Below are 17,943 nucleotides of genomic sequence, written 5' to 3'. Positions count from 1 at the left end.
TTCTCGAGTTTAGGATTTCCGCCTGCTCATGACTACAATTCCCGGCGACCACTGGGCTCAAGGTCGTTCCCCTTTCTGGGGGCGGGGCCCAGGGCGAACAGGGGCCGGGCCCTCCCCCATCCCCCACGTGGCGGGGAGTGGTGCAGGCACTCCTGGGGTGGCAAGTTCCCACGTGTAGTGCGGGGTAGCCGGCTTTGGTCCTCTCTGATCTCCAAGGCCTGTAGGTCCGCGCCCGTGGTGATGCCAAAGATCAAGCCGGGGACGAGCGGCCGCCGCCGCGATCGACTTAAACAGAGCCGGGAGGTGAAGAGCGCCGGAGGTGGGGACAGCCGGGAAGGGGCTATGCTCAGGTCCGATCACCGGGCAGGACATAGTCGGGGGCGCGGGCCCTGATCTGGGCCGGGACTGTGAGGCCAGTGGCGCGGCGCTCTTGGATCGACGGCCGCAGGCCTTGCGCAGCCTCTGGCTTCCTTTCCTGCAGAAGGGGTGGACTTGAACAGGGTGTCACCTAGGCTCCTAGCATGACGTTTGGTGCCTCTGGTTGGCGCAGACACCTTCCCCCAACCACCCTGCATTCTTCTCTAGGACGGTCTAATGTCTACTTTTCGTCGGGAAATTAAGGCTCTTCCGTGTTTTCTTCCAGGACTCATGTTCAACACGGGGATTGGGCAACATATTTTGAAAAACCCTCTCATTGTTAACAGTATTATCGATAAGGTGGGTGTGGAAGAGGAAAATGAGAGTTGTGGGCTTATTGATTTTGTTCTTAGGAATACTAAGACGCACAGAGGATGTCTGTCACAAAACAATTGTTCTGTAAATACTTGTGGAATGAATCGAAGAACTGTCTAGGATTTACAGACTGTCTTTGGCATGATTTGCTTTGTTCTGTAGGTCTGGGTTTCTCCTGCCTCCAAATTCTTTCTGTAGATTATTTACCTCATAGGTAGACATTTGGACTTGTTCAGTTCCACATTAGTATTATTACTCTATGCCTAATCACTTTTTCTAGACACCATCTATCAATTTTTGTTTACTCCAGTGCCTAAAAAGATGTTTTAATGACAGCTTGGGAAATTTTTTTCCCCCAGAGAACCTTATATGGTACAATCCAGTGCCTCCTGTATGGGTTATGGATGTTCTCTTACTATTCTGGATGATTGGGTACTAGAACATGAAATTTATGTGGTACAGGATATTTTCACGGTTACAAAGGAAGCATCCCAGAGCTACAGAGAGAGCATTATGTATTTAGAGAATCTCATCTTGACTTAGTGTCATTTGCAAAACGAAGGCCTAATGTTTTAACCTTTTTGGCTCATGGATTTCCTTTGAGCGTCTGATGAAAGGTGTGTACCCAGGACACTGCAGCTTTGTACATACAAACACCCAGGTTTGTGTACAATTTCTAAGTATTCCTATCCCTGAAACTATACTGAGTTGAAAATTGAGAAATGCTGGTACAACATGCTACAATTATCAGGCAAGCTCTTCATATATAGTCCTTTCTTGTTTGAACTTGCTGATAGTGACAGAGTTGGTGAAAAGATGCTGTTGGAATCATTTCTAAGATAGCAAACAGAAAGCCATTCCCAGAAAGAATAGCTATTCCTGCTTTTCTGATTCCTAACTGTTTTCTGACTCCTAACTGCCCCAACTTAAAACAGGTGATAGAGGGGCACCTGGGTGACTCAGTCAATTAAGCATCCAACTTCAGCTCAGGTCATGATCACACAGTTCATGGGTTCGAGCCCCGCATCGGGCTCTGTGCTGACAGAGCCTGGAGCCTGCTTTGGAGTCTGTCTCTCTCTCTCTCTCTCTCTCTCACTGCTCCTCCCCTGCTTGTGCTCTCTCTCTCTCAAAAATGAATAAACATTAAAAAACAACAACAACAGGTGATAGATTTCCACTTGCACCTAACGTTAAAGAGAAAATTTTGTTAAGCACATAGATCATGAAGGACTCATAACAGTGGAGTCAGAATAAGATCTCTTAACCATATGCTTTTAAGCAAAGATAGGTATAAATTAAATGATTGTTCATGTGTGCTAGTAAAGCTAACGTGGTCGTGCTTGCTCGCAGGCTGCCTTAAGACCAACTGATGTGGTGCTGGAAGTTGGACCTGGAACTGGCAATATGACTGTAAAGTTGCTAGAAAAGGCAAAAAAGGTAAAAAGGGAATTTTGTGTTTTGGTATCAGAAATCGTTATGTCGGCAAGCTCACCTGGTTTACAAATAGAAATCTATTTTTAATTAATTGCTGTTATTTTAACAGCAACCCTTGATCCTTTGCTAAAAGCTTTATCTTTAAAAATATGGGCAACGGGCACCTGGGTAGTTCAGTCAGTTAAGCATCCAATTCTTGATATCCACTGAGGTCATGATCTTGGGGTTCGTGGGATCGCACATTGGGCTCTGCACTGATAATGTGGGGCCTACATGGGATTCTCTCTTTCCCTCTCTCTCTGCCCCTACCTTGCTCAGTCTCTCTCAAAATTAATTAATTAATTAAAAAACACATATGCAGGATGTAGGCAAGATGAATGAAAGTGGTCAAAAGATACAAACTTCCAGGTATAAAAAGAGTAAGTCCTAGAAATGGAATGTACAGCAGGTCACTATAATTAATAACATGTATATATAATATATATATAAATGTTTTTAATATTTAATTTTGAGAGAGAGAGACTCAGTGTGAGTAGGGGAGGGGCAGAGAGAGAGGAAGGCACAGAATCTGAAGCAGGCTTCAGGCCCTGAGCTGTCAGCACAAAGCCCAATGCAAGGCTTGAAATCATGAACTGTGAGATCATGACCTGAGCTGAATTTGGACGCTCAACCGACTGAGTCACTCCGCTGCCCCTATATATATAATGTTTGTTTGTTTATTTATTTATTTATTTATTTTGAGAGAAAGAGAGCGCACGGGGGAGGGGCAGAGAGAGGGAGAGAGAGAGAGAGAGAGAGAGAATGAATCCCAAGCAGGCTCCGCACTGTCAGCACAGAGCTCCAACTCACCAACCATGAGATCCCGACCTGATCTGAAATCAAGAGTCAGACACTTAACTGACTAAGCCACCCAGGCGCTCCTTTTGTTGTATGTATATTTTAAAGTCGCTAAGAGAATAGATCTTTTTTTTTTTTTTCTTAATTGTTTTCTTTAACATTTATTCATTTTTGGGAGAGACAAGAGCGCAAGTGAGGGAGGGGTGGAGAGAGAGGGAGACACAGAATCGAAAACAGGCTCCAGGCTCTGAGCTGTCAGCACAAAGTCCGATGCAGGGCTCAAACCTATGAATAGTGAGATCATGACCTGAGCCGAAGTCAGACGCTACATCGACTGAACCATCCAGGTACCCCAAAGAGAGTAGATCTTAAAAGTTCTCATTACAAGACAAAATTTTAACTGTGTGTGTGGTAATGGATGCTAACTAGACTTTTTCAAAATATGTACATATTGTGCAATATAAATATAGGCTATGCTATACACCTGAAACTAATAGAATGTTATATGTCAACTATATCTCAATTTAAAAAAATGGATTACAAAAAAAAGTATGGGATATATCGGTCAGGAAAATAGAACCCATGTTAGATATTTCAATACAGGGTATTTAATAGAGGGAATTAGTTACAAAGTTGTTAGGTGACTAAAAGAATACAATGGAAACACTGAAGTAACCCAAAAATAATAATTACGAAGAGTAGGTACCGCCTCTAGGCTACAGGGGACAAAGCAAGGAGGCTGGAGTATTGGGTGCTAGAGAAGCAGATCTGAAGAGCTGAAGCATGAGTCTCTGAGATTGGGATACTGCCTGGCTGCTGCTGGTACCTTCTGTGTCTCAGTTTCCAATTAAATGCATCCAAAATTTCAAAGTGGGGTTAAGGGAACCAGTACACATTAGTGAAATACCCACAGGCCAGCAACAGCCAGAGAGTTACTATCCAGAGGCCTGAAGGGGCACAAGGAGGGAACTGTGTTACCAGAGCCCATAAGAAGGGGAGCCATTGAACAGGTGCCACTCAGAGTAGAGTCTACTTATCTCAATGGTGGGGGTTTTTTTTGTTTGAAATAGTAGAGTATAAATGAAGGAATATTGATGGTAGAATTGGGGAAAGAAATTTAATTCCTCTTAATCATGGAAGAGTTATGACTGAGATAACAAGATTTACGCTCCATAATTTACCCCCAAATACCGATTTTTGTTTTGTGTTGTGTTGTTTTTTAACATAGGTAATTGCCTGTGAACTTGACCCAAGACTAGTAGCTGAACTTCACAAAAGAGTTCAGGGCACGTGAGTATGCAAGTTAGAATTAGAGTGCATTTCAATCTTGTGAAACACTATCTTTTTTAATTGCTTTTTTTCCTTATTATTAGGCCTCTGGCCAGCAAACTTCAAGTACTGGTGGGTGATGTGTTGAAAACAGATTTGCCATTCTTTGATGCCTGTGTGGCAAATTTGCCATATCAGGTATGTGTCCAAATTGTTGGGAACATTCTACAAACATACTTCTGTGGTGTGTCTTTCTCAGAAGTAACTCGTCAACTCTCTTACAGATCTCTTCCCCCTTTGTCTTCAAGCTGTTGCTGCACCGACCTTTTTTCAGGTTTGTGACAAAAGACCAAAATTACTGCCATATCTTGGGTCAAAGATGAAACACAGCCAAAGATGAAAGTCAATTCAATTAAAAAACTGTTGGAGAATCAAGAATGTGTTCTGTAGAAAGTATCTACTTGTATGGAGGTCTTTCTTTCCTTTTTATTCAGTTGACATAGTTATTTGGGGGAGGTGTGGTATAAATCCCGCTTCTGAGACCAGGCAGCCCTTCCCTGTTTTCTAATACTCTTTCCATTAGTCCAGGTCAGACTTCTTTTATTACCTGATGTCTAGACAATTGCAGTGGTCTCCTAACTGGTCTCTAGCACGATATGTAACAGGGGTTTTCAAATTCCAAGTCAAAAACCCTTTAGTAGTTTAAATTTCTTGAGTCATGACTCATTTTTTTTAATGACATAGTATAGAGTATATCAGAGAGCATGCATTGCATGTGGCCCAGGTGATTATAATTTTATGAAACTTTTCCTTGAGTTACATTAAAACACATATAATACAGATAGTTGTGGCGTGGCCTGCAATGTCAAAGGTATTTCCTGGTCTGATTCATTGTCAAAAAAATTTGAAAGTCAAAGCCCAGCTTTGAAGGTGCTCTTCTCCAGTTCAAGAGCCTCCGAAAAGCCTCCCCATTGCTTGCCGAATAAAAAGTCCACATTCCTTACCTGTTATATCCGGAGGACGCCAACGTCACAATCTGTCTCTCCTGCCTCTCCTTCCATAAGGGTGTTTGCTACCCTATAAATACCACTGGGCTCCTGAGCCAATTTTGTTAGTTTGGGTTTTGTTTTCTTAGCAAGGGTAATGGACTCGGGCTTATCTGAAATACTTTCTCATCTGATCACCGAGGGCTTACATATGCAAGGATTAGAGGTGCAGCCATTATAAAAAGAAAAGCCAGATGGATCATTTTATGGTAATAAAGCTAAATCTGAAACTGTTGTGCCTTCTCAGCAGCTGAATGAATTCTCACTAACTGCAGATCTTGCACTGCTATTTCCCACCTAAGACAATTAATTGAAGTTAAGGTACGTTTACAGTTAAAAGTGACCATTTTCCTTACTCTTTTCTACTACTGTCTCTTCAGATGTGCTGTACTTATGTTTCAAAGAGAATTTGCTCTCCGACTAGTTGCAAAGCCTGGAGATAAATTATACTGCAGACTATCAATCAATACACAGCTGTTAGCACGTGTGGACCATCTGATGAAAGTAAGTGACTGTTAGTGAAATAATATGGCTTACCTCATCCTTGAGCATCTAGTTGTGCCTTCTGTGAGGAAAGCATATTTAATCACTATTTTAAAACTATTTGAAAAAAAAGGAGGGAGGTGCCTGGCTGCCTCAGTTGGTTGAGTGTCTGGCTCTTGATTTCGGCTCAGGTCATGGTCCCAGGGTCGTGAGATTGAGCTCTGGATCAAGCTCCGTGCTGAGAGTGGAGCCTGCTTAAGCCTCTCTCCCTCTCCCTCTCCCCCTTCCTTGCTCCTGTGGGTGCGTGCACATGCGCTCTCTCGCTCTCAAAAAAAAACAAAAAAAAACAAAAACAAAAAAAAACCAAGCAGTTTTTGAGAGGATTCCTTATTTTCTGATTAATAGGTTGGAAAGAACAATTTCAGGCCACCACCAAAGGTGGAATCCAGTGTCGTAAGAATAGAACCCAAGAATCCACCACCACCTATCAATTTTCAGGTGAGATTAAAATACTAGGTCAGTCAACAAAGTCGGAAAAAAGACCAAGCTGGGAGATGTGTGTCTCTAGCAGCAGAAAATATTGAGTCAACCTAAATGTCCAAGCAGGAAAATGCTAATTATGACATCTGTGTAATTGAGTAGATGGAATAATTGGATGTAAGATCATTGTGAAAAGCACAAAAAAGCATGGAAAATGTTTGCAAAAAGTGCAGATTAGAATGCTATTGCAGGGGTGCCTGCCTCGTGGCTCAGTTAAGCCCCTGGCTCTTGATCTCGGATCAGGTCATGGTCTCATGGTTCATGGGATTGAGCCGCATGCTAGGCTCTGCATTGACAACTTGGAGCCTGCTTGGGATTCTCTCTCCCTTTCTCTCTGCTGCCCCTCTCCTACACGTTCTCTGTCTTTCAAAAAAAAAAAAAAAAATAGAATGCCAGTGCATAATTGCATACTAAAGAGTATAACTATGGAAAACCTGTATCTATTTGACTTATTCAAATAAAAATTTGAATAAACAAGATAGAAAACAAGATAAAATAAAAATAGTTGGATTTGAGTAATCTTCTGGGTAGCAGTTTTTAATCAAAATTCATGTTTCTGCAATTAAGTAGTTAGATCACTGGATGTAAAACCATACTGCGGTCGGCTTGGATGAAAACATGATTTCTTGTGTGGTCAGTAACCAGTGGTAAATGGACTGGTTAGTTACCTCTTCTGGGTCGTTTGGGGATGTTGCATAGGCTATATTCTAAATCCTATTTGGAATCATGTTTTTTGAAAATGGTACTTTGATTTTAATAAATGTCACATTCTTTATTCAGATGTGGAATAATTTTTTTTTTGATTTTTAAAATTGAGGATAAAATATTCAGTGAAGTGCACAAAAGTGCAAAAATCAAGTACATATCTTACTTTTTTACACATGTCAGCTAGATCAAAATACAGAACTCCAGAAGGTTCTTTTCAGTTTTATGTATTAAAAGACAATACCTAGAAGACATAGGCAAGGTTTGATATTTTATAACAAATGATCCATTTTCTGTTTCAGGAATGGGATGGCCTAGTAAGGATCACCTTTGTTAGGAAGAACAAGACACTGTCTGCGGCATTTAAGTGAGAATTTTTCTCATTTATGATATATGAAGGACTATTGCTGTAGAAACTGCTAAGTATTAGAATTTGGTAACAGATACCTGAACAGATATCCTAAAGTGTAAAGATTATCCGTGTCCAGATATACTTTACCTTTTACACTAACTTGGTACTCTGGGAGGCAGGAAAATTTAACAAAGAACGTTCCTAGGAATTTGGAATTAGATCAGGTTTTTTGGCAAAACGGAAAAAAAAAAAACCCCAAAAACTGACCACACATCTGTCTCATTTTTCCTTGGAAAAATGGGGTAGTGGGTCCTTTCCACACCTATGAAAAATTGATGCAATTTTATTAACTTGGAAAAAATTTTGTAAGAGCAATTTGAGGCCTAACGGAAAAAAAGAGGTTCTGAAAGCTGTAATTTCAATTTTTTTTTATTTTTGAGGTGGTTTTGTGGAGAGTCTAGAACTCCTTTAAGAATTTTAAAAAGGGGCGCCTGGGTGGCTCAATTAGCCATCCAACTCCTGATTGCAGCTCTGGTCGTGACCTCATGGTTCGTGAGATCTAGCTCAGCATCGGGCTGCCACTGACAGCACGGGACCTACTTGGGAAACTTTACCTTTTAAATATAACCAGTTTGTGGTTGTTTCACAAGTTTAAATATTAACACCTTTTTTTTAGTCCCTTAATTTTACCATGTGGAACATAGATTTAAATTTATAATAAACTGAAAGGAAATTATTTATAATCTCTGATTTTGGAGTAATAGTGATATCACTTCCTTTATATTATAGGTCAAATGCAGTGCAACAGCTTTTGGAAAAAAACTACAGAATTCACTGTTCGGTCCATAATATTGTAAGCAAAAAAAGTTTCTGTGGTCTCTTTGGTTTCGATTTGCTGTTTCAAAATGCCCCTCTACTTCTTACTCCTTTTCATCGCTAGCTTACTAATTTTGCACATTCCATGTGATCCTGAAAAGTGGTATTTAACTAACACAACCTTAATATTGAACCCTAATATGTCAGTATTGCGGTATATTCTTGGACCAGAGCTGAGCAGCCTGGATTACACCACTAAGTTTAACTGTACAGTTGTTCTTAGACATAAAGAGATTCAGTTGACTCGTAATTTTCTTAAAGCTTTAGGCATGTGTAGTTTGTTCGGCTCAAATTATGTACCATTCGCTATACTCTGAATTGTGATCATTCCTTGTTTGTTGCTCATGTAACAATTCCAGATTTAAAGTTACCATTCTGTAACTTTTTTTTTTTTAATCCAGAAATTGGCATAATTAAAGTATAGGCTGAATAGATTTTTGGTCATGAGCCTCTTTATCATCATTATCTGTGCAACATTTTCCTTAACCAATGTTGTATGTGGGTAAGCCCACCTACACATAACTATATAGTAATTATGTGATGTCTGATAATTTTTTAATTCAAATTAAACAGCAAAAAGATAAAAGCAAATTTCCATTGTATTTTTGGACTCAGATCTTATATAGCTTAATTTATTGCTACCTTCAGTTTCTCTTCTTATGGACAAAGTCATAAAGCATCATTAAACTGGATTAAGAAAAATATTTGGAGAAAAAAATGTGGTATGAAATATTTAATATTCTCAAAGGTTGGAGGTTATCTCTGAGAAAATTTGGCTGGTAAAATTAAATTTGTGCCAAGAAAATGTGAGATTATTTTTAAACGAGTAACACCTGCTTTAAAATTTAGTTTGTAGCTTGATTTATTTTGTGACATAAAGTACCTTAATCCTGAAACTGACCATCCAGAATTTTTAAGAAAAGGGGGAGTATACATGAGTAACTCATCCAGTTTTCTGAGTATATGGTATGCACTGAAGAACCACCGCATAACTGGTGGTCCGAGTCTTATTAACTGTACAAATAGGCTTTTCAAACTGTCGTAAGCAGATAAAGGTGACTATTTTATCAGTTACTGAGCTAAACAAACAAAAAAGAGTCAACGTGACTTCATTAAAGATATGTTGTTCATTTATTCTGAATCTTATATTGATAGATAATACCAGAAGATTTCAGCATAGCAGATAAAATACAGCAAATCCTAACCAGCACAGGTTTTAGTGACAAGCGGGCCCGTTCCATGGACATAGATGACTTTATCAGGTAATTACATTTTTCTTTTTTCCTAAGGTGTTTACATTTCTTTACTGTGACACCCTCAGATTAGAGATTTAAAGGCTTTTAAGCGGTATAAGGTGCTACCTGGAGTTATTGCATAGCACTTCCATGGCATGGAATAGTATTTGGTGTAGAAGATGGAGGCTAGTTAGTTGCAGCAGAATGAACATTTTAAGAACAGTAATAAAGAACAGTCCGAGCCTGGAGATAGCCTCTGTGTCAATGTGTGTTGTGGTGTGTGTGCTCCTCCCCTTCAGCCTCTTCCCCCAACTCCCATTCATAGTTCATCTTAATGTGTGTCTTCATAGTAGCCTGGAAGGTAGAAGAAGCATAATGGAGATAGTTGCATCTCATTCTTTTTCTCTGATGGGAATAGCTATTGTTAAAACAGATCCTACACATGAAATAATGCCAGTTTACAATCATATCTGGTTTTCATTTCTAACCAACCGGTTTGATAAAATAGTTACTTGTTTTGTAGACGGAGGCAAGTTCTACACACCTAAAATAAAAGAAGGGTGTCATAACTATCTGGGCAATGCAGACCAAACTTTGTTTTCCTTAAACAAGTAAGTGGTATGAAAGCAAAATAAGGCTTCAGTTACCCAGGTAGTTATTAACCTATACTCACAGTTTTCAATCACTAAAACTGATTTCCTAACTAATAAACCATCACGTACTGCACAGTTTTTGCCTATTTTAGCCGATTCATATTTAAAATTTCCATGTTCTAGGAGCTGAATAAAAAATGAGGATAGATTGTTACCAAAGGAATTGGTTTGATTTTTCTGAGCTGGAAACAGTTCTATATAACTAAGACAAATGGGATTTATATTTTACATCGACAGGCTAGCAGAACTACTGAGTCTTTATCAGGGGTTAGTCATAGGAGTTGAAATTATTCATAAGAACCGATCTTCCATTTTCAGACATTCGAATCCATCTTGAACTGTCACCATCCTGAAAATAATCTCAGGTCTAAAGAAATATTTCATCTTATTTTCTTTCATTCTCACCAAATTTCTTCAAGGTTATTAAGCATATGCAGTTTGCTAACTAGGATCCAATAAATACATTGGTATCCAGAGAAAAGCAATGTGTCAGTACTTAATTTGAACCTTAGTAATAGTGAGCCCAGAGAGGAAAAATGGACGTGGATGATTAGCCATTCATCTCTCTTCAGTCTCCAGTTCCAAACAGCTTCACAAGTGCCAGTGAGCTCTTATGCCTGGATAGTGGAGGTCTAAGATAATTTGGTCAAATTCACCATGACTTAAGACATATAGGCTATGACAAAAGAGGCACCAAAATGATGTGATTTTTAACCAATATATATCTTAGAAATTTAATTGAAGAATAAAGTTTCTTTAATGACTGGTGTTAGGAGTGGGTGGGTTTCAGAGGTTTGATGTGTTTGTTTTAGAATTCATGGTACAGGAACTATGCATTGTTATAGGTTATAAATTATCTTTTCAATACCATCTCATTTTGGTTTCTTTTTTCAGATTGTTACATGGATTCAATGCAGAAGGTATACATTTTTCTTAGGTATCTGGAAAAGAGAATTTTCAAGCCCAAGAAAAAGAAACCGCAACTATACATTTCTAACAGAGAAGATAAACTATGCTTTTGCTCCACTGGAACACTATGTGCTTGACTAGTTTTGATTTAATACTACCACTGTCACCATTTATTACTCTGAAGTTTTATGGTAGTAAGTCAATTCTAAGTACCCAAGTTTTTTTGGGGTTTTTTTTTTTTTTTTTGGTTTTGGTGTTTTTAATATTTAACATAGGGCAGGGTCCAGTCTCTACACGGTAATCTTTAAGAGCCGCAGGCACGCACAACTTTACACTTAAACTTACTTCTAACAGTTTATTGTATAATGATGTTACTCTTCTATTTTCTATGTTATATATTACCATGAGGACCTCTGTAGGCCTTTGTCCCTCAAACAGTCAGACATTTAAAATATGCTTAACTCAAGTTACATATTCCCCGTATGATTTCTTTTTATTCATGTGCACAATAAAATACTTGTTTCTTATTTTGCTTCTCTCATTTTTTCTGTTCATCTTATACACCTTCTATCTTTGCCCACACCTTTAAGCTGTCCTGTAGCATCATAAGCTACTTCACAGTTCTGGATAAGCGTGAGTCTGCTACTGCCACCGTGTGGTGGTGCCGGGCACATTACTTCTAGATAGGATTTCGTCAACTGTGATAACAGGACGCTCAACCAGGATGAAATCAACTATAAGATAGTACGGTTTTTTTCTTGGGGAAAGCCACTAGTTTAACGAAATTCTAAAGGGTTTTGTAAATCAAAACTGGCTATGAGGTTAAAATTCCGCCCTTCAACTTACTTAAAACAAAAAAAATCTTAACCAGCCGTTTTCCCAGAACTACAGGCTCCCAGTGTTCACATGACTTACGGAAAATTAAAAGTTCCAGTACCTTTTCACATACTGTTCTAAGCTATTTTTAAAATGTTTTTAAGTTTTAAAATGTCAGGTTGAGAATTTTAATAGATACCATAAACAAGTCTTAATTAGCTACTATGTTTAAATCATTATTAATGTCCTGTAATAATTATAGTAGCTGATAATTTATATGAGGAAATTAACAAAAATATCTTAATAATTGGCTTTTTAAAAACCTAACTTAATAGAAAGATTGCTTCCAAATTATTTTAACAAAGGTACACTGAGTAAACCTAGAAGGGAAGTTGTTTGCCTCAACAGATTTTTTTGGAAATCTGGATTCAGAGTGATATAGTAAAACATTCCTATATAAATACTTTTTAATAGGAATATCAGCTTTCAAGAAGTCTGAGAAAGTCAAGAATGTTTAATCCAGATCCAAAAATTTTTTCTTTAAATAATACTGCATCAAGCCACTTTTGTTACATAAATATTAAATATACCTCAAGAGCAGGGTTTTTTTATTATCACAAAACTACTTACTTTGCAAAATTCATTTGTACCATCTCTATCCTTATAGGAAAATTTTAAGAATTTATTCAGCTTTCCCTCTTATTTCCTCTTCCCTCATGAACTGACTTTTAGTCCCTTTTCTGACCTTCAGTTTTCCCTATCTGTAAAACTGAAGGATTGGATTATAACCACCAACATCTTTTCTGGTATCAATTTTCTATAGACCTTGATCACTTATCAGAATGAAGCCATTATAGTATAAGGCAACATATTTGAACATAAGGAGACCTTCCAGAGATAGTACCCATCTTACTTAATTAATAAATTAAGATGAATCTGCTGTGCTTTAAAATGAGCAAGTTCACATCTCTATTGTCCTCTGAAGGTTGGTTAGCCTCAAAAACTACCTTTTTAAGCAGCTGCTGCAAAGTCCACAGTAACTGCTTCATTCTTTCTCTTCTCTTTGAAATAAACACAAATAGAACGTTATCTTACAACTGCAAGAAAACCTGAGTCCCTTCCAAAACAAAGGTGATTGTTCTGAAGTAAATTATCTCTAAAACTCATTCCATAGATATCATTTATTAATAAGCACATTGTGAAAATCTACATTTGTTCTAGATTTCAAGTTTACAGAGGAGCATTTCACCATGGTGTAGGATTTCCCACAACTACTCTCTGGTTTTCTATGAACAATGAAGTAGGGAATCTGGCTCATGTGACTCTCTATTCATAGCTTCCCTTTGGCCCAAATGAATGAGCATTAGTTCCTTAGAGTAAATCAAAACAAGACATCCTTGGGAGACTTTTTGTTGTTAATCTACTCCTGGACTCTATCCTAGGAACTAAGGGAAAACTCCTAGAGAGATATATAAATCTTTTAACAAAATATTTACATGAAAAGTGGCCAGTTTTCTTCCTTGGAGTAGCAATCTGTAAAAATAGTGCCACCATTTAAAAAGCAGCATACCCTAGACCAATTTATTGGTGAGGATTTGGTGATTCTCACCAAATAATGATGAAATATCACATAGTAGGTAACGGATGGGGCTTGGGTTAGATCGATCTGCCTTTTAAGGCAAAGTCAACTCTTTTTTTAGCTTAATTCTTTTTCAAGGGAGTGATGTACTGTCTACACTTGGCTTAAACTAACAGTTCTATTATGGACTACTTTCAGTGTACATGTAAATATTCATGCATCAGAAGCCAATTTCCTTTACCAGTACATTTAAAAGGTACATTTTGGGGTGCTAATGGACACTTTAACTTAAGTAATGGTATTGGTAAGGATCAAATTGCACTATTAGTCCTGTTAATACCACACTGGAACACACACTGCATATATATATGTATTATCCTAAGATAAAACTCTTCTCAGAATTTCATTACTTTTTATTATACACCAACTAGTTTATATTTTAGTTCTTTACAAAGAAAATGCTAAGAAAATTATAACCACATTATATGGTTGTAAAATCATAATTCCAGATTTCTTTACATATAAGATGGAATGGTCCAGCAGCTATGTCCACTGTCACAGACTTTAGTTCCATTCAATGATATGGCACATCCTGCAAAATTAACTAGTCACACACAAAAAATGTCTCAAATACAGTAAAAATGTACACACAATAAAGGTAATTTACAATGACAATTAAGGAATGTAATTTATCTTGGCTGTGCTTCAGAAATTGAGGGTCAAAAGCCTTAGTCAAGGCACAAAGCAGGAAGAGGTGAGCACAGCTGTCTCTAGGAGTGGGCAAGGTATGTACAATCACTGATGAGGTATGCATGCACTCAAAGGATTTAAAACTGCTCAGTCTTGCTACGAAAATTCAACCGAGTTAAAAGGAAATGCTGTGGCTTCCCCCTACTATTCACCTCTGGATCAAGTCCACAATCTCACTTCATCATACAGAAAATAAAATTGGCAAGGATCTCCAAAAGTAAATCACTGTTTGGGTAAATGAAACAAAATGCTTCACTATTCCCAATCTTGGTTGTGCCTCGTGGACTAGAAGCATTTTGTAGACAAAGGAGTGTTTCACAAAATTGAAATGTCATTCAGGTGAAGGGACAAGACATTTTCCACAGACACTTAAAATTTCAAACTTTCAAATGGCCCTTAACAGCTGAACCACTGTATGTTACAGTAATGTGGGTTCTGGGGATCCTCTAGCAGCAAATGCTGAGTTAAAGGGCACGGGGTCTCTTCGGGTTGATTTGCTTGCTGGCCTGTTCTTCTTCTTGTAGAGCTGCACGAAAAGATTTCACTTTATCTTGGAAAAAAGAAAAGAACAAGAGAGTAAGTACTGCATCGCATGCAATACAGTATATAATTTCATGGGTCCTATCAAGTCAGCTGTCTTACTTCATAACATTAACTAACGATCTTTCCTTTTGCTCTTTGCTGTCCAGAAACTCAGAACTAAATAGTCAACTATAGCAACAGTTTCATTATCCACAGATTCATGAAATTATGTTTTTTTTTCTATACCTTGACCTTTTTTGATCTGCTTGGTACATTTTACAGTGTTCAATTTTAGTTTATCTGAATTCCTTTTGGAGTATAGACAGGCTAGATACGTGTGTGTTAAATGTGTATAGTCATGTCTAAAAGAACAGAGTCTTTTTGTTTTTCAGTACTCCGTACTGAAGCCCCAACGTGGGGCTCAAAGTCACAACCCCGAGATCAAGAGTCACATGCTCTACTGACTGTGCCAGCCAGGCACCCTTCAGTCTTATTAAACTATAGACATTTCTTTCCTCAATATATTAAGAAGCTTCTATACCCAATGCCTACTTTACTCAATTAAGCTATGAAATTTCAAAAGCTGTTTGAATTTTTAAAAAGAAATGTTATTTTGTACTGGAAAGGGAGACGGGGCGGGGGATTATAGCACAATACATTTTTTGGTATTACAATTCTGTTTTACTCTTATGTATTAACTCAGAGTCACATAAGAATAGGAAATAGGTAAACTGACAGGCAAATAACAGCTGTGAAGATGAGAAATATCTCATCTCCTTTCTTTAACTGCAGGTGATGTTTCCCACCAACCCCCCCCCCCCATCTGATAATATCTAGACATTTCTGTTTGTTTCAACTGGGGTAGTGACCACAGTCCTCTTGTCAACAGAGACCAAAGACACTGGTAAGCACTGTACAATGCAGATGATAGCACCCTGAAAAATTACCCAACTTAAAATGCACTAACAGCACAAAGGTGATGATCTTTAGAAGAAAAGATTCAAGGTGGAATCTCAATTTCTTTCCCCCCTTCAGAAGTACAGGAGTATTTAAAAAATTAACTCTTCTGAAATTTAGAAAGGAATTTAAGGACTTCTGGATCTCATACCCGCTAAGACAAAGATAAAAGCTCTCATACTTCTTATATACCAAAATTATCTCTGAAGGGCAAAAGAATTTTTTTTTTCTAAGAAAGGACTGAATAATACAATAGCTAGACAGTAATTTCTTCAAAGTTATGGATATGCTTGATATACATAAATACTGAGAAAATTAAGGAAGTCAACTGAACTGAATACCACATATTACAGAGAAAAAAATTAGAATTATGGTCTGTTCTGAACAGATAAGCTGCTTGTGAGTTCTGACAGATTAGAAAAATGATCAAAACACTTTAAATCAAAGCTTGAGTATGAAGAACATGAAAAACAAAAATAAATTTTAGAAATCCTACATTTTTACAATTCTGAATTGGGTAAATGGTCACTGCTGACTCTTTATAGATTATGTAAATAACCAACTTCACAAAGACCCTACTTTAAAAACTTAGCCAGTTTGGTGCTAAAAACTAGCTATTTCAATTGGGTCTCACTCTGCATTTCACACACACATGCACAGATGTCCATTCGCATATAAATGGAGACAACTAATTTACCAATGCCTAAGAAATAAGCACATACAATAAATGCATTTCTGAAGCTACAGATAACCTAATTATAAAAAGCCAAGAAGACAAGGCATGTGGGTAAGTCACATGCTTCCCTCATTAGCAAAGCAGAAAGAATAGTTGCTGAAAGGTCTTGAGTTGCTCAAGGTCTTGAAACCTTCCCCCTGATGTTTTAAAACAAGTGTTCAAAGGAAAAACATGACACGGATGCACAGAAAAAAGATGAACGCAGACAGGAGGCTGGAGAAGAGATGGCCCTGAAAAGACGTAATCTAAGCAAAAGCATTCTGAAAAGCACTGGCCGATCAAACTAAAAATCTGAATGAGTGTATAAAATTTACAAATTTGTTAAAATACATTTCCCTCTTTAATCATAATATGCTTTTATCTTTACAAATGCCTAAAGAGAAAAGAGAACTAAAGAACACTTGAAATGATACTCCATGTTTTTAGAAAAAAAACCAGAATGATTGGTTTGTCTTTAAATACCTCTGGAAATGTATTAATGGTGCCCATAATTTTTATTTCAGATGTCCTCTTGCAATATGAAATCCTCTACTAATTATATTCAAATATTAAGTAGACATAAAACACTAAAATGAAAAAGGAATTACCCCGCAGCTCAGTTAAAATGTCTATTTTTTGCTCAAGAATAGCTTCAAGTTGAGTAGCATATGAATCTACATCATAATCTACTTCTTCAGTCATCTCTAGGAGAGCCTTTTCATCTTCTAACCATCGAATAGATTCCTAAAAGGACAAAAATTCAACAATCCAATAAGCCTCTCTGTAAGACAAAGACCAATTAAAAACGTTGGCATATGCTAAATATCATCAAACATACTGAAGATGGAATTCTCTAAAACTAGAGAATTTAGTAAGTATAAAACATCTTTATTTACAGAATAAAAATTAAGAAATATTTCCTTAAATTCAAACACAAACACAAATATGATAAGCCAAGCAAGAGAACTTCATTTTTCTTTTACTGTGCCCTGGGTAAGGGTGTGAATCAAACATGTAAGTATCAGTGAGCACATTAATTCTCAAAATTTTAGGAGCTATCCCTAAAGTTGGGGGAAAATGGGTATAACAAAGCTACTGAGCAATCAAATGAGGTCTATGGTAGCCTAGAACTTGTAAATCATCTAGCATTTACATCCCCATTTGTGGCCTCACAGTGGTTAAACACCAGCTCTTCAAAATTATTTTAACTATAAGGGACAGCCAATTTTAGAAGAGTCCAAGAATCCACTAAATAGTAGCTACTTACTATTCACACATGCTTTAAAGAAACCCTTCATTCTTAAGTGATTTTAGATAACGTGGAATTTAGGAGTTTCATTTCCTAGCAATGTAATGATTCATACTGATTATTAACCAGTTCAGATCATTCTGAATTAAAGAGTTTTGGGATATAAAAATGGGCACTTTCTAGCTTCCAATGCAATTTAATGGCTAATTATAACTGGACTGTGTATCATAAGAATTAGCTAATGTAGGTATCTATTAGAAAACTATACATGTAATCAGTTAAAA

General features: G+C 37.4%; 2 protein-coding genes across 6 annotated transcripts in view; one reads left to right on the top strand and one right to left on the bottom strand.

Moving 5' to 3' along the window:
• Positions 1 to 70: 70 nt before the first annotated feature.
• On the top strand, positions 71 to 11,411 carry DIMT1 (DIM1 rRNA methyltransferase and ribosome maturation factor). 3 transcript variants are annotated; one of them, XM_047857893.1, is made up of 12 exons: positions 71 to 319; positions 644 to 717; positions 2,083 to 2,169; positions 4,232 to 4,293; positions 4,377 to 4,470; positions 4,557 to 4,606; positions 5,699 to 5,822; positions 6,207 to 6,299; positions 7,349 to 7,413; positions 8,188 to 8,251; positions 9,430 to 9,536; positions 11,057 to 11,411. In XM_047857893.1, exons 1-12 carry the CDS (start codon positions 241 to 243, stop codon positions 11,097 to 11,099), a joined length of 942 nt encoding a protein of 313 aa, XP_047713849.1. In that variant the 5' UTR covers positions 71 to 240; the 3' UTR covers positions 11,100 to 11,411. The 3 variants fall into 3 exon arrangements, with proteins under 3 accessions (XP_047713849.1, XP_047713858.1, XP_047713867.1); XM_047857902.1 differs by having other exon boundaries at positions 74 to 303; XM_047857911.1 differs by lacking the exon at positions 644 to 717 and having other exon boundaries at positions 74 to 319.
• KIF2A (kinesin family member 2A) overlaps positions 9,387 to 17,943 on the bottom strand; it is a 68,397-nt gene continuing 59,840 nt past the window's right edge. For all 3 annotated transcript variants that reach the window (XM_047857883.1, XM_047857867.1, XM_047857873.1), the window contains 2 exons: positions 17,019 to 17,154; positions 9,387 to 14,766 (listed from right to left, as the gene is read on the bottom strand). In XM_047857883.1, the coding sequence (XP_047713839.1) occupies positions 14,681 to 14,766; positions 17,019 to 17,154 (222 nt within the window). In that variant the 3' untranslated portion in view covers positions 9,387 to 14,680. The remainder of the gene's footprint in view (positions 14,767 to 17,018; positions 17,155 to 17,943) is intronic.

This window comes from Prionailurus viverrinus, chromosome A1, assembly GCF_022837055.1.
Source record: "Prionailurus viverrinus isolate Anna chromosome A1, UM_Priviv_1.0, whole genome shotgun sequence".
Classification (NCBI taxonomy): Eukaryota; Metazoa; Chordata; class Mammalia; order Carnivora; family Felidae; genus Prionailurus; species Prionailurus viverrinus.
Note: the sequence above shows the minus strand (reverse complement) of the source record. Positions and strands in the feature narration are given on the sequence as shown.